This window comes from Salmo salar, chromosome 02 (assembly GCF_965601325.2).
Source record: "Salmo salar chromosome 02, fSalSal1, whole genome shotgun sequence".
Classification (NCBI taxonomy): domain Eukaryota; kingdom Metazoa; phylum Chordata; class Actinopteri; order Salmoniformes; family Salmonidae; genus Salmo; species Salmo salar.
The window spans coordinates 90,247,867-90,272,061 of NC_138292.1; the positions used below are offsets into that span (position 1 = coordinate 90,247,867).

The 24,195-nt window shown below is 43.5% G+C and overlaps 1 protein-coding gene across 1 annotated transcript; it reads right to left on the minus strand.

Annotated features, from left to right (window-relative positions):
• Positions 1 to 802: 802 nt before the first annotated feature.
• LOC145864054 (uncharacterized) lies at positions 803 to 24,067 on the minus strand. Its single transcript, XM_082969098.1, has 2 exons — positions 23,446 to 24,067; positions 803 to 5,687 (listed from the first exon to the last, which is right to left on the minus strand). Exons 1-2 carry the CDS (start codon positions 23,837 to 23,839, stop codon positions 5,644 to 5,646), a joined length of 438 nt encoding a protein of 145 aa, XP_082825224.1. The 5' UTR covers positions 23,840 to 24,067; the 3' UTR covers positions 803 to 5,643.
• Positions 24,068 to 24,195: the final 128 nt, after the last annotated feature.

Genomic DNA, 24,195 nt, shown 5'->3' on the forward strand with positions numbered 1-24,195 from the left:
CACAGCTATAAGATTTCTCTCCTGTGTGTGTTCTCTGATGAATTTTAATGCCTGATGAGGTGAATCTTTTCCCACAGTCTGAGCAGCAGTGACTTCTCTTCCCTGTGGATCTCTGCAGGTTTTTCTTGAGGTGTTCTGATCTGGAGAGACTCTTCTCTGCCTCGTCAGCATCATGAGGTTGTTGAGGCTCCCCAGAGGATCTACGATAGTTAAGTATCTCTCCTGTGTGAACAACAAAGTCAGACAGATGATTTAAAGGCCCACAACAGCGGTAATCCACTGTAAAAGGTGATGCCAACAGCGATGCCATGATGTTATACAACAATTGACGTCTGTAATGAACGTTATAATTATTTGACAATTGTCTTAAAATGAGCAAGAATAGTCATATTTTGTCTTGTTTTCACATTAGTAGTAACATCGATAATTGTAGGCTAGAAATAAGTTAAAGTTGTTGAAACTCTAAGCAGTGTGCCAGATGACTTTTGGTCTCCAATATAGGCCCCTTTCTGTGTTTGCTAAAATTGCGGCACGAGGGCAATTTGATTGCAGAAACCGATAGTTATGAATGTACTATATCTGCCTGGAGCAAAAATGGTGAGCAAAGATTTTAGTTTTTCACAATGTATTCTGAATGTGAATAGGGGAAAACTTTCCAGGTTGCTTATGAGTACATTTCACACTACTTTGGATTCTAATTGTAAGGCTCGTTTGAATGTCCTGCTTAATATAATGTTTGCTAAAGTATTATGAATTATGTGTAATTATTGAAGAACCGCGTTAATGACAGTATCCATTTGGGTGTTGTCAATAAAGTTAAGATTTTATTTTTTATTTCACCTTTATTTAACCAGGTAGGCCAGTCGAGAACAAGTTCTCATTTACAACTGCGACCTGGCCAAGATAAAGCAAAGCAGTGCGACAAAAAAACAACAGAGTTACACGTGGGAAAAACAAATGTACAGTCAATAACACAATAGAAAAATCTATATACAGTGTGTGCAAATGGAGAACGGAGGTAAGGCAATAAATAGGCCATAGTAGCGAAGTAATTACAATTGAACAAATTAACACTGGAGTCAAATTAACACTATACGTCATTTAGATGTGCAGATGATGATGTGCAAGTAGAAATACTGGGGTGCAAAAGAGCAGAAAAACTAAATAAAAACATGGGGATGAGGTAGGCAGTTGGATGGGCTATTTACAGATGGGCTGTGTACAGCTGCAGCGATCGGTAAGCTGCTCAGATAGCTGATGCTTAAAGTTAGTGAGGGAGATATAAGTCTCCAAGTTCAGTGATTTTTGCAATTCGTTCCAGTCATTGGTAGCAGAGAACTGGAAGGAAATGCGGCCAAAGTAGGTGTTGGCTTTGGGGGTGACTCCTGGAGTGCCTGCTATTGTTGGGTGTTTCTATGGTGACCAGTCAGTGAAGGCGGCCTAGCAAAGACTTATAGATGACCTGGACCCGGTGGGTTTGGCGACGAATATGTAGCGAGGGCCAGCCGACGAGAGCATACAGGTTCCAGTGGTGGGTGGTATATGGGGCTTTGGTGACAAAACGGATGGCACTGTGATTGACTGCATCCAGTTTGCTGAGTAGAGTGTTGGAGGTTATTTTGAAAATGAAATCGCCGAAGTCAAGGATCGGTAGGATAGTCAGTTTTACGAGGGTATGTTTGGCAGCGTGAGTGAAAGAGGCTTTGTTGCGAAATAGGAAGCCGATTCTAGATTACATTTTGGATTGGAAATGCTTAATATTAGCCTGGAAGGAGAGTTTACAGTCTAGCCAGACACCTAGGTATTTATAGTTGTCCACATATTCTAAGTCAGAAACGTCCAGAGTAGTGATGCTGGACGGGCGGGTAGTGATCGGTTGAAGAGCATACATTTAGTTTTACTAGCGTTTAAGAGCAGTTAGAGGCCACGGGTGGAGTGTTGTATGGCATTGAAGCTCGTTTGGAGGATTGTTAACAGTGTCCAAAGAAGGGCCAGATGTATACAGAATGGTGTCGTCTGCGTAGAGGTGGATGAAGGAATCACACACAGCAAGAACAACATCGTTGAACAGAGAAAAGAGTTGGGGTGAGAATTGAACCCTGTGGTACCTCCATAGAGACTGCCACCAGAGGTCCAGACAACAGGCCCTCCGATTTGAAACACTGAACTCTGTCTGAGAAGAAGTTGGTGAACCAGGCGAGGCAATCATTTGAGAAACGAAGGCTGTTGAGTCTGCCGATAAGAATACGGTGATTGACAGAGTCGAAAGCCTTGGCCAGGTTGATGAAGACGGCTGCACAGTACTGTCTTTTATCGATGGCGGTTATGATATCGTTTAGTACCTTGAGCGTGGCTGAGGTGCACCCGTGACCAGCTCGGAAACTGGATTGCACAGCGGAGAAGGTACGGTGGGATTCAAAATGGTCAGTGATATGTTAACTTAGAAAGGCAGGGCAGGATGAATATAGGTCTGTAACAGTTTGGGTCTAGAGTGTCACCTCCTTTGAAGAGGGGGATGACCGCAGAAGCGTTCCAATCTTTAGGAATCTCGGACGATACAAAAGAGAGGTTGAACAGACTAGTGATAGGGTTTGCCACAATGGCGGCGGATAATTTTAGAAAGAGGGGGTCCAGGTTTTGCAACTCTTTCAGAACATCAGCTATCTGGATTTGTGTGAAGGAGAAGCTGGGGAGGCTTGGGCAAGTAGCTGCGGGCGTTGGGGAGCTGTTGGCCGGGGTTGGGGTAGCCAGGAGGAAAGCATGGCCAGCCGTAGAGAAATGCTAATTGAAATTCTTGATTATCGTGGAGTTATCGTGGTGACAGTGTTTCCTAGCCTCAGTGCAGTGGGCAGCTGGGAGAAGGTGCTCTTATTCTCCATGGACTTTACAGTGTCCCAAAACTTTTTGGAGTTAGAGCTACAGGATGCAAATTTGTTTGTTAAAGCTAGCCTTTTCTTTCCTAACTGACTGTGTGTATTGGTTCCTGACTTCTCTGAAAAGTTGCATATCGCGGGGACTATTCGATGCTAGTGCAGTACGCCACAGGATGTTTTTGTGCTGGTCGAGGGCAGTCAGGTCTGGAGTGAACCAGGGGCTATATCGGTTCTTAGTTCTACATTTTTTGAAAGGGGCATGCTTATTTAACCTGTTAGGGCTAGGGGGCAGTATTTGCACGTCTGGATAAAAAAAATGTACCCGATTTAATCTGGTTACTAATCCTACCCAGTAACTAGAATATGCATATACTTATTATATATGGATAGAAAACACCCTAAAGTTTCTAAAACTGTTTGAATGGTGTCTGTGAGTATAACAGAACTCATTTGGCAGGCAAAACCCTGAGACAGATTCTGACAGGAAGTGGATATCTGATGTGTTGTATTACCTTTAAACCTATGCCATTGAAAAACACAGGGGCTGAGGAATATTTTGGCACTTCCTATTGCTTCCACTAGATGTCACCAGCCTTTACAAAGTGTTTTGAGTCTTCTGGAGGGAGATCTGACCGAACAAGAGCCATGGAACGATGATGGCCCATTAGACACCTGGCGCGCGAGTTCATGTTGGGTACCCTCGTTCCAATACGTTATAAAAGAGTATGCATTCGTCCACCTTGAATATTATTCATGTTCTGGTTAAAAAAGGCCCTAATGATTTATGCTATACAACGTTTGACATGTTTGAACGAACGTAAATATATTTTTTCCCCTCGTTCATGAAGTGAAGTCCGGCGGGCTTAGATCATGTGCTAACAAGACGGAGATTTTTGGACATAAATGATGAGCTTTGTTGAACAAAACTACATTCGTTATGGACCTGTGATACCTGGAAGTGACATCTGATGAAGAGAATCAAAGGTAATGGATTATTTACATAGTATTTTCGATTTTAGATCTCCCCAACATGGCGGCTAGTCTGTATCGCAACGCGTATTTTTCTGGGCGCAGTGCTCAGATTATTGCAAAGTGTGATTTCCCAGTAAGGTTATTTTTAAATCTGGCAAGTTGATTGCATTCAAGAGTTCTAAATCTATAATTCTTTAAATGACAATATCATATTTTACCAATGTTTTCTAATTTTAATTATTTAATTTGTGGTGCTGACTTGAATGCCGGTTATTGGAGGGAAACGATTTCCTGAACATCAACGCCACAGTAAAACGCTGTTTTTGGATATAAATATGAACTTGATAGAACTAAAAATGCATGCATTGTCTAACACAATGTCCTAGGAGTGTCATCTGTTGGAGATTATAAAAGGTTAGTGCATAATTTTAGCTGATTTTATGGTTTTGGTGACGCCTGTCTTTGAATTGGCACAACATTACACACAACTCTTGTAAATGTACTGTCCTAACATACTCTAAATTTATGCTTTCGCCGTAAAACCTTTTTGAAATCGTAAAACGTGGTTAGATTAAGGAGATGTTTATCTTTCAAAGGGTGTAAAATAGTTGTATGTTTGAAAAATTTGAATTTTGACATTTATTTGGATTCAAATTTGCCGCTCTTGAAATGCACCTGCTGTTGATGGAGTGCACCACGGGTGGGACGCTTGCGTCCCACCTAGCCCATAGAGGTTAAGGTGGTGAGGAAATTACTTTTAAAGAACAACCAGGCATCCTCTACTGACGGGATGAGGTCAATATCCTTCCAGGATACCCGGGCTAGGTCGATTAGAAAGGCCTGCTTGCAGAAGTGTTTTTGGGAGCGTTTGACTGTGATGAGGGGTGGTCGTTTGACCGCGGACCCATAACGGATGCAGGCAATGAGGCAGTGATCGCTGAGATCCTGATTGAAAACAGCAGACCAGAGGTGTATTTGGAGGGCAAGTTGGTCAGGATAATATCTATGAGGGTGCCCATGTTTACGGATTTAGGGTTGTACCTGGTGGGTTCCTTGATAATTTGTGTGAGATTGAGGGCATCTAGCTTGGATTGTAGGATGGCCGGGGTGTTCAACATATCCCAGTTTAGGTCATCTAACAGAACGAACTCTGAAGATAGATGGGAATCAATCAATTCACATATGGTGTCCAGGGCACAGCTGGGAGCTAAGGGGGGTCTGTAACAAATCAAATCAAATGTATTTATATAGCCCTTCTTACATCAGCTGATATCTCAAAGTGCTGTACAGAAACCCAGCCTAAAACCCCAAACAGCAAGCAATGCAGGTGTAGAAGCACGGTGGCTAGGAAAAACTCCCTAGAAAGGCCAAAACCTAGGAAGAAACCTAGAGAGGAACCAGGCTATGAGGGGTGGCCAGTCGTCTTCTGGCTGTGCCGGGTGGAGATTATAACAGCACATGGCCTAGATGTTCAAATGTTCATAAATGACCAGCATGGTCAAACAATAATAATCATAGTAGTTGTCGAGGGTGCAACAAGTCAGTAACACAAGAGTAAGTGTCAGTTGGCTTTTTCATAGCCGATCTTTGAGAGTATCTCTACCGCTCCTGCTGTGTCTAGAGAGTTGAAAACAGCAGGTCTGGGACAGGTAGCACGTCCGGTGAACAGGTCAGGGTTCCAGCAGGTCTGGGACAGGTAGCACATCCGGTGAACAGGTCAGGGTTCCATAGCTGCAGGCAGAAAAGTTGGAACTGGAGCAGCAGCACGGCCAGGTGAACTGGGGACAGCAAGGAGTCATCAAGCCAGGTAGTCCTGAGGCATGGTCCTAGGGCTCAGGTCCTCTGAGAGAGAGAAAGAAAGAAAGTGAGAGAGAGAGAATTAGAGAGAGCATATTTAAATTCACACAGGACACCGGAAAAGACAAGAGAAATACTCCAGATGTGACAGACTGACCCTAGCCCCCCGACACAAACTACTGCAGCATAAATACTGGAGGCTGAGACAGGAGGGTTCAGGAGACACTGTGGCCCCATGCGATGATACCCCCGGACAGGGCCAAACAGGTAGGATATAACCCCACCCACTTTGCCAAAGCACAGTCTCCACACCACTGGAGGGAAATCTCCAACCACCAACACACCATCCCGGGACAAGGCCGAGTATAGCCCACAAAGATCTCCGGCACGGCACAGCCCAAGGGGGGGCGCCAACCCAGACAGGAAGACCACGTCAGTGACTCAACCCACTCAAGTGACGCACCCCTCCCAGGGACGGCATGGAAGAACACCAGTAAGCCAGTGACTCAGCCCCCGTAATAGGGGTAGAGGCAAAGAATCCCAGTGGAAAGAGGGGGAACCAGCCAGGCAGAGACAGCAAGGGCGGTTCGTTGCTCCAGCCTTTCCGTTCACCTTCACACCCCTGGGCCAGACTACACTTAATCATAGGACCTACTGAAGAGATGTCTTCAGTAAAGACTTAAAGGTTGAGACTGAGTCTGCGTCTCTCACATGGGTAGGCAGACTATTCCATAAAAATGGAGCTCTATAGGAGAAAGCCCTGCCTCCAGCTGTTTGCTTAGAAATTCTAGGAACAATTAGGAGGCCCGCGTCTTGTGACCGTAGCGTACGTGTAGGTATGTACGGCAGGACCAAATCGGAAAGATAGGTAGGAGCAAGCCCATGTAATGCTTTGTAGGTTAGCAGTAAAACCTTGAAATCAGCCCTTGCCTTAACAGGAAGCCAGTGTAGGGAGGCTAGCACTGGAGTAATATGATACATTTTTGGGGTTCTAGTCAGGATTCTAGCAGCCGTATTTAGCACCAACTGAAGTTTATTTAGTGCTTTATCCGGGTAGCCGGAAAGTAGAGCATTGCTGTAGTCCAACCTAGAAGTAACAAAGGCATGGATTAATTTTTCTGCATCATTTTTGGACAGAAAGTTTCCGATTTTTGCAATGTTACGTAGATGGAAAAAAGCTGTCCTTTCAACAGTCTTTATCTTCTTCAAAAGAGAGATCAGGGTCCAGAGTAACGCCGAGGTCCTTCACAGTTTTATTTGAGACGACTGTACAACCATCCAGATTAATTGTCCGATTCAACAGAAGATCTCTTTGTTTCTTGGGACCTAGAACAAGCATCTCTGTTTTGTCCGAGTTTAAAAGTAGAAAGTTTGCAGCCATCCACTTCCTTATGTCTGAGACACAGGCTTCTAGCGAGGGCAATTTTGGGGCTTCACCATGTTTCATTGAAATGTACAGCTGTGTGTCATCCGCATAGCAGTGAAATTTAACATTATGTTTTCGAATGACATCCCCAAGAGGTAAAATATATAGTGAAAACAATAGTGGTCCTAAAACGGAACCTTGAGGAACACCGAAATGTACAGTTGATTTGTCAGAGGACAAACCATTCACAGAGACAAACTGATGTCTTTCCGACAGATAAGACCTAAACCAGGCCAGAACTTGTCCATGTAGACCAATTTGGGTTTCCAATCTCTTCAAAAGAATGTGGTGATCGATGGTATCAAAAGCAGCACTAAGATCTAGGAGCACGAGGACAGACGCAGAGCCTCGGTCTGACGTCATTAAAAGGTAATTTACCACCTTCACAAGTGTAGTCTCAGTGCTATGATGGGCTCTAAAACCAGACTGAAGCGTTTCGTATACATTGTTTGTCTTCAGGAAGGCAGTGAGTTGCTGCGCAACAGCTTTTTCTAAAATTTTTGAGAGGAATGGAAGATTCGATATAGGCCAATAGTTTTTTATAATTTCTGGGTCAAGATTTGGCTTTTTTCAAGAGAGGCTTTATTACTGCCACTTTTAGTGAGTTTGGTACACATCCGGTGGATAGAGAGCCGTTTATTATGTTCAACATTGGAGGGCCAAGCACAGAAAGCAGCTCTTTCAGTAGTTTAGTTGGAATAGGGTCCAGTATGCAGCTTGAAGGTTTAGAGGCCATGATTATTTTCATCATTGTGTCAAGAGATATAGTACTAAAACACTTTAGTGTCGCCCTTGATCCTAGGTCCTGGCAGGGTTGTGCAGACTCAGGACAACGGAGCTTTGGAGGAATACGCAGATTTAAAGAGGAGTCCGTAATTTGCTTTCTAATGATCATGATCTTTTCCTCAAAGAAGTTCATGAATTCATTACTGCTGAAGTGAAAGCCATCCTCTCTTGGGGAATGCTGCTTTTTAGTTAACTTTGCGACAGTATCAAAAAGACATTTCGGATTGTTCTTATTTTCCTCAATTAAGTTGAAAAAAATAGGATGATCGAGCAGCAGTGAGGGCTCTTCGGTACTGTCTTTCCAAGCTAGTCGGAAGACTTCCAGTTTGGTGTGGCGCCATTTCCGTTCCAATTTTCTGGAAGCTTGCTTTAGAGCTTGTGTATTTTCTGTATACCAGGGAGCTAGTTTCTTATGACAAATGTTTTTAGTTTTTTGGGGTGCAACTGCATCTAGGGTATTGCGCAAGGTTAAATTGAGTTCCTTGGTTAGGTGGTTAACTGATTTTTGTCCTCTGACGTTCTTGGGTAGGCAGAGGGAGTCTGGAAGGGCATCAAGGAATCTTTTGGTTGTCTGAGAATTTATAGCACGACTTTTAATGCTTCTTGGTTGGGGTCTGAGCAGATTATTTGTTGTGATTGTGAACATAATAAAATGGTGGTCCGATAGTCCAGGATTATGAGGAAAAACATTAAGATCCACAACATTTATTCCATGGGACAAAACTCGGTCCAGAGTATGACTGTGGCAGTGAGTAGGTCCAGAGACATGTTGGACAAAACCCACTGAGTCGATGATGGCTCCAAAAGCCTTTTGGAGTGGGTCTGTGGACTTTTCCATGTGAATATTAAAGTCACCAAAAATGTGAATATTATCTGCGATGACTACAAGGTTCGATAGGAATTCAGGGACCTCAGTGAGGAACGCTGCATATGGCCCAGGAGGCCTGTAAACAGTAGCTATAAAAAGTGATTGAGTAGGCTGCATAGATTTCATGACTAGAAGCTCAAAAGACAAAAACGTTGTTGTTTTTTGGGGGGTAAATTTAAATTTGCTATCGTAAATGTTAGCAACACCTCCGCCTTTGCGGGATGCGCGGGGGATGTGGTCGCTAGTGTAACCAGGGGATGAGGCCTCATTTAACACAGTAAATTCATCAGGCTTAAGCCATGTTTCAGTCAAGCCAATCACATCAAGATTATGATTAGTGATTAGTTCATTGACTATAACTGCCTTTGAAGTGAGGGATCTAACATTAAGTAGTCCTATTTTGAGATGTGAGGTATCACAATCTCTTTCAATAATGGCAGGGATGGAGGAGGTCTTTATACTAGTGAGATTGCTAAGGCGAAAACCGCCATCTTTAATTTTGTCCAACCTAGGTCGAGGCACAGACACGGTCTCAATGGGGATAGCTGAGCTGACTACACTGGCTGTGCTAGTGGCAGACTCCACTAAGCTGGCAGGCTGGCTAACGGTTGAGGGCACATCGGACGGAATTACGTCGGCAGACCAGTCGTGATGGATCGGCGGGGCTCCATGTTTACAAAGGGTCCAGGCCAATTGGCAAAAGAGGTATTGTAGCTGGAGTAATTTTGTTTGCTAGCCGGGAGATGCACCTGGCTCAAGGCTAACTGGTGCTAGCTTCGGGACAAGGGCATTAGCCACTATAGCCACTCCGGTGCAAAGGTCCAGAATTTCCGGCAGGAATCCGGTGATGTAGTGTCTTCTAGTCGTCTTAGTGAAGAGTCTGGGAGGCATCAGCTGTGTAGCAGAGTGATCATAGGGTCCACTGAGCAGGCCGGGAGATGGGCCTGGCTCAAGGCTAGCTTTGGGGCTGGGTCACTCGGTAGCAGCTAGCTAGCTGCGATTATCTGGTGTAATGGTCCAGAGCTTACGGCAGGAATACGGTGATGTAGTGGAGAAAAACAGTCTGATATGCTCAGGGTTGATATCGCGCTGTGCAGACTGGCAGGTATTATCCAGGCAAAAAGCGGCTGGTATCTGAGCTAAAAAGGTAAAGCAGTGGCTAACAATGACTAAATAGCTAGTAGCTAATTAGCTGGTTAGCTTCTGATGGCTAGCTACTGATGGAGGTTCTAGCTATAAGGTCTAAAATCTAGCAGATCCGTATCACATTGGGTGAAGTGTGTTGCCGGAAGGTATATTTAATTTAAAAATGGAAAGAGATTGAAATATTTTGCAATATATACAAAAAAGACGAAAAGAACATAACATTTACAACAAACACGTCTTACTGCTACACCATCTTGGATTACAAGATGACTCTCAGTTAAAAAAAAATTGGATTTAGCAAATTCTGAAATTATTTAGTAGTTCTGTGCCCACGAAAACTGTTTTCCCAGCGTAACATAAGGAGCCACTAAATGATACGTAGTTCGAGTGCATTTCAGAATACAAAAAAGAACTGTCAGACAGCAAGATCCCGTATTTAAGTTGAAGTTCATCTTATGACAAGCGTAACGTTATGACTATAACTACTGTTCCCTTTCAGTCGGTCAACTTCGGTACAACATACTATGGGAAAATACAATCATTCCCCATGCCGACCCAAACGGACACTAAATGAAACGGCCCCTGGCAGACCACCCAGATCTGACCCCGCAATTTGCGTCAGTTTTGCCAATTTATTCATTGTCTTTGTTTGAAACACTCCTGTCAATGTTGAGTAAGGACGCACACATTATTACTCATATAGAAGTAGGACTAGTCTACCTGGCCTGTGTGCAAATGTAGGCCTATAAATGTGCCCATTTGGGGATGTCTGATAGTATTTCTGATTGTCTTAACGCTGCACCACTAATGAGTTGTGGAGCTTCTCAAAGCTAATTTTTCTTCACCCCAAACAGCAAGTAAACAAAGTCTAATCAAAATCAATTGCAAATGACAATAGTTCCTCAAAGTATTTTCGTTAAATATTTCCAGCAGCAATATTTCCACCTTTTGATAACCACTCAGCATAAAAGGGAAAAATGTAATGCTCTGATCCAGTGGAAATGTCATAAAATACCTGATTACTTCTTATTCTTTGCACAAATAGCCTACAGCTGTGTCTGTCCAGAACTCACTGGAGTAGGAAACTGAGGGCCTAGAATATTTGATACAATGTTGCAAGCTTGCTATCTGAGTTTTGCTGACCCAGTTGATACAATGTTTCAAGTTTGTTGTAGACAGGCCATGTGTAGCCAATGTGATTTTTAGGATATTTATTTTTATCAGGATATTTTCTACATGCAGAATGCAATGTTTTTATTTGTTGGCTTTATGGAGGCTATTTTTTTACATAGTTGGCAATGGCAATAAAAGTTACTTTTAGATTTGTAAAATTTTCATTTAGATTTAGATAGAATGTAGATTAATCACAGACAATAATTTTGAGATACTATTATAAATTAAATGAAACTGTTCCACGAAAATGTGCATCTGAAAATCATAACTGGCACACAGATTGGTAGAAATGGTCAGATAAATTGGCACTCAAACTGGAAAAGGTTGCTGGTGTAGTGGATTACTGAAAATGTCAGGAGCAGAACGGCAGAATTTACGAAGTCCAGCAGCAGAGGGGGAAGGGGGGCTCCCTCTGGTCAGGTCATGTTGATGACTGGCTCCCTCTAGTCATTTGTGTGTCTTATTTATTTAATCAAACAGCGTGCTTAAAGCATCAGACAAGTTCAGTACATATAGATTTTATAAAAACACATGGGGTGATTGGTAGAAAGAACAGATGACTCTTGGTTAACCAAGATGTATTTTAGTTGGGGACAGCACTAGAACATGATTTTGGGGCTCCCGAGTAGCGCAGCGGACACTGCATATCAGTGCTTTAGGCGTCACTACAGACACCCTGGTTCAAATCCAGGCTCTATCACAACCGGCCGTGATTGGGAGTCCAATAGGGCGGCGCACAATTGGCCCAGCGTCATCCGGGGTAGGCAGTCATTGTAAATAAGAATTTGTTCTTAACTGACTTGCCTAGTTAAATAAAGGTTACATTTAAATACATTTATAAAAAGTAGTGTTTCATGACAAACCGTTTTTTAGAAATCCGTCAAGGCACCAACTTTGAGAAGGGTTTAAAACAAAGGTTTCAAACCAATTCATGAATGTAATTGAATCTAGGTATGTCTTGCCTTTAATGTAATGGCACAACATTTTTTTTACTGAATATTATACAATGACTTATCAACAGCTCTAATAATTTGCCTCCACAGGAAATCTTCACTGGCAATTATAGAATATACTATATATCCTAGAAACCTGGTTAATCTATCATTATGACATCATGGATGAATTCTAGAATATACTATATATCCTAGAAACCTGGTTAAACTATCATTATGACATCATGGATGAATTCTAGAATATACTATATATCCTAGAAACCTGGTTAATCTATCATTATGACATCATGGATGGCCAGTCTTGGTATTCATAGTGTAGTGAATTCAGGGGGGTAGCCCTGAGCTGAACTCAAACCTGGGTCCAGCGACTGTCAAGCCAACACCTTATAACTGTTATGCCAAGATGTCTGAACTTCTTGACGAGGTCGCTAGGTGTTGAGTTACGGTTTCTACAATAGCTTTCTCTATGAATTTGAGAGTGGTTACACTTCTCCTTCCATCCCTCAGCTGTTGACCAAACCAAGTCTCTGGGCAGCCATTTTGTTACCGTTTAAAAAACCCACACAACCCAGCAATCTGCAGTTCAAACAATAACAAATCTGTAATTACACCACTGTTTTGGTTATAAGATGATGATGATGGGGTTGGAGAAATGTAACTAGTCTCAAATTCATAGACAGACCTATGGATGCAAGGACTGACCATCCATCAACATTATACTATCTACATTATAGTTTTAACCATGTTGAGGCTATACAGTGTTGGTTTACATTGTTTCTAAACATTGGAGTAAAAATATAATATTTGGGGTTCTGATGGGGTACAGCAGTTGAACTAAACTCATGAAGCATGTGTTATATTCTTCAAGAATCAATGACTATAAACAAATAATTTAAAGTCCAAATATTGATGTAGCAATTGCAGATTTCCGCTTTAACACCAAACATCAGTTCAACAACTGCAGAGTTTGTGCCTCGGTTTTTAAAGACAGTTACTAGTGTTAATTAGGGAACGGTTTCTCAAAACCATCTTATGGCTAAGTTCACCGTTAGAACCATTAGATGCCTTAAGATGCGTTTGTGAAACCGAGCCCAGATATCCAGTTTCCTCCTCCTTCTTCTATGTAACAGTCATCTCCTCCTCATCATCTTTCACTCCAAAAACTGCATCCTCCTCTTCTTTTACTGTAACATCCTCCTCCCCTTTCACTCTGAACGCGTCTTCCTCTTCTTTCACAGTAACGGCCTCACCCTCTACTTCTTTAGCAGGAGGAGAGTAGCTTAGTGAACTCATGGTCGCGGATGTTAGCTAGCTAGGCTAATGCTAACTTAACCAGCCCGCTAGCTGACTAACAACAACAACGCCGTATATATTAAACTAAATCTGTTAAGTGTTCCCTTTATTTTTTTGAGCAGTGTACATTTCTAATTTCTCCCACTTCCTGATTCAATTTCTCTCTGTTTTTTTGCCTGCCATATGAGTTCTGTTATACTCAGACACCATTCAAACAGTTTTAGAAACTTTAGAGTGTTTTCTATCCAAATCTACTAATTATATGCATATTCTCGTTTCTGGGCAAGAGTAGTAACCAGTTTAAATCGGGTACGTTTTTTATCCGGCCGTGAAAATACTGCCCAACAGGTTAAATCATTTGATAATTATTTGCCGCCATTTGAAAATCAACCCAGAGGACCTCTGGGTGACTATACACAGATCTACCCTCTCATACCACTGACAGAAGAAAATGGAGATGCTACCACAATTATCCTCAAGGGGACTCCGATGAACGAGGTGGAAGACACAACAGCAGCAACAAGCAGCATGAGAACATTAAAATTGGATGAAAAAAGAAAGCACAGTTCCTGGAGGGAGTTTCCCTCGCCACCCCAACTCACTCCACACAAAGGAACAGACTGGAAGATCCTAGACATATTGCCGCCTGTAGAAAACACTAACTACTACAGAAGCAGAAGAAAAGTCCAATGTGCCACCATCCATGGGTGACCTATTCAGAGAGCAAGACAAGGAGGACTAGACACAGCACTGAAGAAGGCCCAGCTTGCACAGATCCAGACAGGAAGTGGTGGTTTTACTCACAATATGATGGCTGCTCAAAGTTGTTTCTACAGGCACACCACAACCACAGCCTGCAGCTCCCCCCACAGTCACATCAGTCACACCCGTGAACCTGGTGCCTGCAGGGTATGTGCTTTTCACCACTCAACCTTATGGTGACCCTCAACCATGGACTGGAAGAGGAGGTGGGCCCGCCAGAGCCCTGCATGACTGGAACAACACTCAATGCTGGACCTGTGGGCATTTGGGGCATGCGAGTTCACAGTGTGGGGGAAATGAAAGAGGAAGAGGTTACAATAAGGGCAGAGGAAACTTTGGGTCTGGCAGAGGAAGAGGAAACTCAGCCACAGTACCACTCGGCCGGAGCTGAATATGCTCCCTGGGGCCACTTATGCCCTATGGACAAGGAGGACAAGTTAATGACAGAGAAGAGCCGTGGCCAATGGGAAATCACAACACCAACAGTTGTTATTTCCCTCAGAATCAACAATGAAGGAACAATAACAGGGACATGGGGACAGCCCAGGAATGTGTACTGGACAAAGACTTGTTTGATGAACCTCTGCTTGACTCTGACATGGTGCTGTTTGTTGATGGTTCTACTTATATAGATCAAAGCACAGGGAAGATATGTAGGATCAGCTGTAGTAGATGTGGGAGGTGACATTGAGGTTATACGGCCCCTACCAGAACATTTATCACAGCACATTTATTAGCTCTGAACACAGCTTGTGAATTGGGGGAAGGGAAGGCCCTTACTGTCTACTCAGATTCAGCATAGTGGGGTTTAGAGAGCAGGAGAGGTGACTAATACCACAGACACACCTATTAAAAACAGACAAGGGAACTCCACTGCAATCAGGGAAGTTCCCCTCCAAAAGGACCTTTTGTCCACCTTGCTATGGACTTCATAGACATGATAGAGTGAAAAGAAAGAAAGAGATACTGCCTGGTGATAATTGACAGGTTTACCAGGTGGGTGGAACCATCCCACTACCAACTGCGTTGCGCGTACAGTTGCAAAATTGCTAGTTAGGGAAATTATACTCCGGTTCGGAGTGCCTGAGGTTTGTCTGCAGACAATGGGACCCATCTCATAGGAGATGTGGTTGCCCAAGTGGCCAAAATGATGAGTGTTGACCAGAGGTTTGTGTCCATCTATCACCCGTGGAGTAACGGGATTACAGAGAGGGTTAATTAAATGATCAAAGGGGGGCTTGCAAAAGCCTGTCATTACACAAAAATGAGCTGGGTGGAATGCTTGCCCCTTGCCCTCATGAAAATGTGCAGCAGCCTTAACAACGGTATTGGGTGTACACCTTATGAGATGTTAACAAGATGACCAATGAACACCCCAGGGGTGAGACCTATGACTGACCGACAGATAGAAATAACTGAGACACTGTGTGACCATCTTGAGTACATGAAGGAACTAACCTCTGCTGTAAGTTTTCTCCACTCTCACACTAGCAAAGCAAACGAGGTTCCCCCAGGTGAAGACCCTGACGAGCTTACCATAAACGTTGGAGACTGGGTGAAACTACGAGTCCATAAGAGAAAATGGAACCAGCCAAGATGGATGGGTCCCTTCCAGGTGACCATGGCAACAAAAGAGGCTGAGATCCACCGATGAGGAGGAGCCAGAGGAGAAACGGTGAAGACCACAGCCAGAGGAGAAACGGGGAAGACCACAGCCAGAGGAGAAACGGGGAAGACCACAGCCAGAGGAGAAACGGGGAAGACCACAGCCAGAGGAGAAACGGGGAAGACCACAGCCAGAGGAGAAACGGGGAAGACCACAGCCAGAGGGGAAACGGGGAAGACCACAGCCAGAGGGGAAACGGGGAAGACCACAGCCAGAGGGGAAACGGGGAAGACCACAGCCAGAGGAGAAACGGGGAAGACCACAGCCAGAGGAGAAACGGGGAAGACCACAGCCAGAGGAGAAACGGGGAAGACCACAGCCAGAGGAGAAACGGGGAAGACCACAGCCAGAGGAGAAACGGGGAAGACCACAGCCAGAGGAGAAACGGGGAAGACCACAGCCAGAGGGCCGAGACCAAAGGCCAGAAGAACCAACAGAGGGTTCAGCCACAGAACCAGAAGAGTCATCAGATGTCGAGGACACCATCACACACTATGGTTGTGAAACAAGAAAATCACAACCATGGAAACACATGCAGGGTATTTATTGCTCTCCAAATCCTACTGGTTCCCTTTGTGGATGAGGATGTGGACAATAATAAATGGGTGAAAGCAGTGACATACATAGGATTAAAGGGGAACACATCTGGCACATGGGTAATGCAACAGGTGACAGGTGTAAACTTTTCCAGGATGGAGGAAGGCATGGGAGCACCTTTTGGATGGATGTGGGTATGCAGTGACAGGGGATACCTCACTTTACCTCCTGGATGGGGGGGGATGTTGTTATTTGGGGAGAACAGAAATGTACATGTTAAGAATTCCGGTCACCGACCTGATCAATGAGACAGGTAAAACCAACTCTGGGGAACTGAAGCGTGCCAAACGACTCATCCCAGACAATCAGGAAGACTATGGTCATGTCCTACGCCCGGGGGATATTTTTGGTATGTCAGTCATACCCTCCTGGGGTGTGGCTGTCCTGGGAAAGTGGGTGAAAAATTGAACCTATTGTTTACAGGCCCGTATGAGTTTAACGATCCCAGGATTTAGCCAACTCTCATTAGATGTCCAAAATCTGAAAGCTGTCGTCGGCTGCCAAGAGTTGGCTTTAGATGATCTTTTGGAGAAGGAAGGAGGACACTGTAACGTACTAGGTATTATTGATCCTGATAATTGTGTTCTGCTCCTCCCTGACTCCTCTGAGAATATGACTGCCAAAATGGATCCGATCGCTGATCTTAGTAAAACTCTCTCAAAAATCTGTCTTTGACAAAATTGGTGACTGGTTTAATGCTAAATTTGGAACTGTAATAGGGAAAGTTATGTTGACTTTGTTTTCATTGTTTACTCCTGTACTTGTAGTGGGATTGGTGATTTTGGCTACTGTTTGTATTTGGAAGAGAATGACTAACTGCTCTGGAACATGCTGGAGTGATGGTGTTGTTGGAAGCTGATGCAAATTATGCTGAAGGTGAGACTGGTGCATTTCTGGTTTCTCTTAATCCCATTGTCCATCCAACTCATGAGGTTCTTCCCAGGAACCTCAGGAGGAATGGGAATATAGACAGACTCACCCCACCACCATTCCAGGACTCAGGAGGAATGGGAGTATAGACAGACTCACCCCACCACCATTCCAGGACTCAGGAGGAATGGGAGTATAGACAGACTCACCCCACCACCATTCCAGGACTCAGGAGGAATGGGAGTATAGACAGACTCACCCCACCACCATTCCAGGAACCTCAGGAGGAATGGGACTATAGACAGACTCACCCCACCACCATTCCAGGACTCAGGAGGAATGGGAGTATAGACAGACTCACCCCACCACCATTCCAGGACTCAGGAGGAATGGGAGTATAGACAGACTCACCCCACCACCATTCCAGGACTCAGGAGGAATGGGAATATAGACAGACTCACCCCACCACCATTCCAGGACTCAGGAAGAATGGGAGTATAGACAGACTCACCCCACCACCATTCCAGGACTCAGGAGGAATGGGAGTATAGACAGACTCACCCCACCACCATTCCAGGAACCTCAGGAGTTGTTTCTCCCTTTAGCAGAGCCATCCCTGGGATCAAATGGATCCTGGGGTTTTGCCAACTCTGTTTGATTTCAGAGGAGAATATTATGATTGAACCTGTGAGACGTATTAGTCTCAGAGGGGGGAATGTAGGGGGTGGGTCCCAAAGACCCTCTCCATTATTGATTAAGGGGACTTTAAGATCCATATGTTTTGCTGCAGGCCTTATAATAAGATACTGTTGCTATGTGCCTAAACTCTGCCACTATACGTTGCACTAGCCATCTATATTAGTCTTTGTGGTTAAGCTCTGGCTGTTGTGAGAGTGAGCTGCAGGCTGGGTCTGAGTCAGACTGAAACTAGATAAAGAGAAGTAACCACTGTCTGGTTTTGACAGTTTGATCTTGTGTGACAGTTTACAATTCTAAGAAATTCAGAGAAGCTACTGTACTAGGTTGCCTTATAAGGTAACCTCAGCTTATTGATACACACATACATTGACATAGGTGATCATACCACTAGGGAGTGATCACATGTATAAAAGCAGCTGGGCCTTTAGGTGGGGAGCAGAACTTACTCAGAAACATGCCTTATGTTCCTGTTGTCAACATCTGTCTGCAATTACATTAAATAAAGGTTTGATTGGTTTACTTAAAGAAGATATTGTCTGACTGCTGATTTCACCAATAAGCTGGGGCGTCAGCGTAGTGGTTAGAGCGTTGGACTTGTAACCGAAAGGTTGCAAGTTGGAATCCCTGAGCTGACAAGGTACAAAATCTGTTGTTCTGTCCCTGAACAAGGCAGTTAACCCACTGTTCCTAGGCCGTCATTGAAAATAAGAATTTGTACTTAACTGACTTGTTAAATAAAGGTACAAAAAAAAAAAGCCAAAGAGGGACAAGGAACCTACCCCGACAACGTTAATGAGGAAACCGCTAGTTTTGGACGAAGGTTCTGGTTTTTACACAATGTGTTCTGAATATTACAACTTTGGATTATAATTGTAAGGCTCGTTTGAATCTCCTGCTTAGTATAATGTTTGTGTTATTGCCGCAAATCAACTGCTTTATACTTCAAGAAGTAAAATGCTCTTTGGCTAGCTTTTCCATCGGCCTTACAATGAGTGTTTGTACACTTTGTGTATGCCAAATTGACCCATAACTTCACCTAACAACAACATAGACATACCTGTCCTGATGACTCCTTGCTGTCCCCAGTCCACCTGGTTGTGCTGCTGCTCCAGTTTCAACTGTTCTGCCTGCGGCTATGGAACCCTGACCTGTTCACCGGACGTGCTACCTTGTCCCGGACCTACTGTTTTCAACTCTCTCTCTACCGCACCTGCGGTCTCTAACTCTGAATGCTCAGCTATGAAAAGCCAACTGACATTTACTACTGAGGTGCTGACCTGTTGCACCCTCTACAACCACTGTGATATTATTATTATTTGACCCTGCTGGTCATCTATGAACGTTTGAACATCTTGGCCATGTACTGTTATAATCTCATCCCGGCACAGCCAGAAGAGGACTGGCCACCCCTCATTGCCTGGTTCCTCTCTAGGTTTCTTCCTAGGTTCCTGCCTTTCTAGGGAGTTTTTAGGCTGGATTTCTGTATAGCACTTTATGACATCAGCTGATGTAAAAAGGGCTTTATAAAAACATTTGATTGATTGACCTACTGTAGGACCCATAACTTCACCTAACAACAACATAGACCTAGGACTAATTTAATATTTCAGGTGAAACAAGGAAACTAAAATGTATTTGTCATGACATTTCATAAACTGATCACCAGATAATTTTGTGAATAATCCCACTAGGTTACTCTGTAATGTGTTGTCATTCTAAATGTCCTGAATAAAGGAAAATAGCTCTGTGTGTTGAACAATAGCTTATACATCAAGGAACAATTCTCTACACATTATGAGCTAAGTATCTCTGTGTTCAAACAGACTAACGAGACCCTACTGGAAATCAAGTAGACAATAACACATTATAAACATAATTTTGTTTAGGGAGGTTGGATCCAACGTGGCGCAGAATCCTTTTTTTCCTTTAACGAGTCCGACGTGAACGATGTACTGCTTTCTCGGGAACAGGCCCAGATCCCCGTCAATTGCGTGAAGCGAAGGTGGAGAAATAGGGGCCAAAGGACAGGCTGCCTTCTGAGAATTCGTAGGTGATTGAATAAACCCCCACTTCCTTCCATTCTGCTAGCAAACGTGCAATCTTTGGAAAATAAAATCGAAGATCTACGCGGAAGACTAAACTACCAACGGAACATTCAAAACTGTAATATCTTACGCTTCACGGAGTCGTGGCTAAACGATGACATTATCAACATACAGCTGGCTGGTTATACGCTGCACAGGCAGGATAGAACAGCGGCGTCTGGTAAGACAAGGGACGGCGCACTATGTATTTTGTAAATAACAGCTGGTGCACGATATCTAAGGAAGTCTCGAGCTATTGCTCGCCTGAGGTAGAGTATCTCATGATAAGCTGTAGACCACACTATCTACCTAGAAAGTTTATCTGTATTTTTCGTAGCTGTTTACATACCACCACAGACTGAGGCTGGCACTAAGACCGCATTGAATGGGCTGTATTCCGCCAAAAACAATCAGGAAAACGCTCACCCAGAGCAGTGTTCCTAGTAGCTGGGGACTTTAATGCAAGGAAACTTAAATCCGTTTTACCAAATTTCTATCAGCATGTTAAATGTGCAACCAGAGGGAAAACAACTCAGGACCACCTTTACTCCACACACAGAGACACATACAAAGCTCTCCCCCCCATTTGGCAAATCTGACCATAATTCTATCCTCGTCCCCACAGTGACCGTACGTACATACCCCAACCAGAAGCCATGGATTACAGGCAACATCCACACTGAGCTAAAGGCTAGAGCTGCCGCTTTCAAGGACCGGGACTCTAACCCGGAAGCTTATAAGAAATCCCGCTATGCCCTCCGACGAACCATCAAACAGGCAAAGTGTCAATACAGGACTAAGATCAAATCGTATTAAAGGCTCTGACACTCGTTGGATGTGGCAGGGCTTGCAAACCATTACAGACTACAAAGGGAAGCACATCCGATAGATGCCCAGTGACACGAGCCTACAAGATGAGATAAACTAAGGCAAATAACACTAATGCATGAGAGCACCAGCTGTTCCAGAAGACTGTGTGATCACGCCCTACGCAGCCGATGTGAGTAAGACCTTTAAACAGGTCAACATTCAAAAGGCCGCAGGGCCAGACGGATTACCAGGATGTGTACTGCGAGCATGCGCTGACCAACCTGCAAGTGTCTTCACTGATATTTTCAACCACTCCCTGTCTGAGTCTGTAATACCAACATGTTTTAAGCAGACCACCATAGTCCCTGTGCCCAAGAACACTAAGGTAACCTGCCTAAATGACTACCGACCCGTAGCACTCACGTCTGTAGCCATGAAGTGCTTTGAAAGGCTGGCCACGGCTCACATCAACACCATTATCGCAGAAACCCGAGACCTACTCCAATTTGCATACCGCCCTAACAGATCCACAGATGATGCAATCTCTATTGCACTCCACACTGCCTTTTCCCACGTGGACAAAAGGAACACCTATGTCAAAATGCAAAAAAAACAAACAAATACATGAAATGAAATGTATGTTTCAACTGTATAACCCCATCAGAAACCAAAACATGAGCATGTATAAGGCCACTGTTTGTAAACAAATACTATATGGCTGAGGAGTAGAGTCGAGCCAAGCGTTCTGACCTCACAATGACAGTAAAGCACCCAAGCTAACTGGCTAAGGTTGGATAGCTTGCTAGACACAAATGAGAGAGAACCTCACTCTTACTATTTTATTTGCCCTAGCAGAGCTGGTTAGGCGGTTTTCATGTTATCCAGAACGTTGGTGAATAACTGTGCTGCTGGCAACAATTTAATTTGAGTTTTTTTGCAGACGTTTACTGACACCGGCCATATTCAACGGGTGTTGAGCGTCAGTAAATTCATCAGTTATTCTGCGCTCTGGTACTCAGACAAGAGTGCTCTGAAATCGGAGTAGAGAGCCAGAGCGAATTTATGAACGCACCCAAATTAACAATTTCCATTGAGAATGCACACAACCCCTTGGCTAAGAATGACGTTAATAATCAAGTCGGGTAGGTAGTTAGAATATAGTTAATATACTGGCAAGTTTGATGTATAAGTAGCTGATAAGATAATTATCTAATAAAGGTAAATGAATCAATAATCCATTATGAATTAGTAGTTATGTAGCATGGATAATGAATAATTAAGGTACTGAATGGTTTGTCACATAAGGTCTAGTAGAGGGCCAGGACAAAATGTGTGTGTGTGTGGTTTTAGCAGGGAGATAAGAGAACAGTAGGCATCTGTTTTACCCGACCTAGAAAGTTGGAGAGACTTTGGAGAAAACCGGGAGGTACCTCCAAGGTTTCTCTAATCTCGGGGGGAGAGCACAGACAGCGCTGGATAGTGATTACCGGTTGTGAGAAATCCGAGGAGTGTTTCATATATCTAGTGTTTGTGAAAATGTATGTGCGTTAGCAGGGAGGGAACTATAAAATAAATGTCTTTGTTTTTTTTACCTCAGAACGTTCTCTGAATAAAGCTGAATGAACCTTTTGCAGAAAGCTGGGTCCTTGCCTAATTATTAACCCATTGTCTTACAAACCTTGGGAATTAGTCAAGGCTTATTGACTGTTAATTATTATCATTGGGATAGAAAATTCCTTTGACAGTAGCCAACTAATGTTAGGTAGCTAGCTGACATACTGGTACATACTGCTGTGAAGATACGCTATGCGGTTTGTAAGGATAGCGTAGCTAACGTAATGTGTAACGTAACTTATTTGAAAAGTCATTACATTGCTCAACATTTTCTTAACATTTGTCATAATTAGTTAAAGCAATGAATTCACTTGTATCCGCTCTCTCGTCGGACTTTGGCTGCATATTTTCCGCCATTTTCTTCTAATCTGAAAATAGTTGAAGCCACACCCATTTCGTGAAGAATTGCATTTTGGGCCCTAAAAACACAGAAATAGTGTCCTCTGCATGTATACTTCGTATTTTAGCGACTGTAGTACAACATCTGGGAACCTTTGGCATGCTAACTATATCCATACTATGACAAATAAACATAATATATAGTATGGTTAGTATGACTATTCGAACACAGCTCAAGTCTCTGGGCAGCCATTTTGTTTCTGTTTAAAAACTAGGTTGCCCCTTTAAAAAAGCCACACAATCAATCAACCAATCTGCAGTCCAAACAATAACAAAGCTGTAATTCCACCACTGTTTTGGTAATAAGATGATGGATGGGGCTGGAGAAATGTAAGTAGTTTCAAATTCAAAGACAGACCTATGGATGCAAGGACTGACCATCCATGATATCAACATTATAGTTTTAACCATGTTTAGGCTATACAGTGTTGGTTTACATTGTTTCTAAACATTGGAGTAAAAAAAGCTTATTAGGGGTTCTGATGGGGTACAACAGTTGAACTAAGCTCATGAGGCATGTGTTATATTCTTCAAGAACCAATGGCTATAATTAAATACATTTAAAGTAAAATATGGATGTAGCAATTGCAGATTTCCCCTTGAACACATCAGTTCAACAACTGCAGTTTGTGCCTCTGTTTTTAAGACAGTACTTACTAGTGTTAATCAGGGCACGTTCATCATTAGAACCATTGGACGCCTTATGATGCCCTTGGGAAACCGAGCCCAGATATCCAGTTTCCTCTTCTTCCTTCTTCGATGTGACAGTCATCTCCTCCTCCTCTTTCACTCCAAAAACTGCAACCGCCTCCACTCTGAACGCGTCTTCCTCTTCTTTCACAGTAACATCCTCCACCTCTTTCACTCTGAACGGGTCTTCCCCGTCTTTCACTGAAACGTTTTTCTCTTCTTCTTTCACTGTAACAGCCTCACCCTCTACCTGTTCTTGTATTGTAACATCCTTCTCTTCCTCCTCCTCTTTCACAAGAGCTTCTTTCTCCGTCCAGCAGACCTCTTCTTTAGCAGGAGGAGAGTAGCTTAGTGAGCTCATGGTCGGGGATGTTAGCTAGCTAGACTAATGCTAACTTAACCAGCCCGCTAGCTGACTAGTAACAACACCACTGTAAATATGAAATTAAATCGGATAACTAACTAGACGACAGAAGTGGGTTTAAAACACAGTGGCTAATATACACTAAAGCGTCTAAAGAGCTTTATTGGTTCGGCTATTTTGTCTAGCAAGCTACTGTTGCTGCTGTTGAAAGAAGCGTTCCGTCCACTACATTATACGTCACACCAACAGCATTGCGTTAAATTCCCAGACCGCCATCTGCTGACTGGAGTGGGTAACGCAGTTGAGTAAAATGTTTATTTTATTGTCAGACAAAGGGTTAAAGTGTAGGAAAC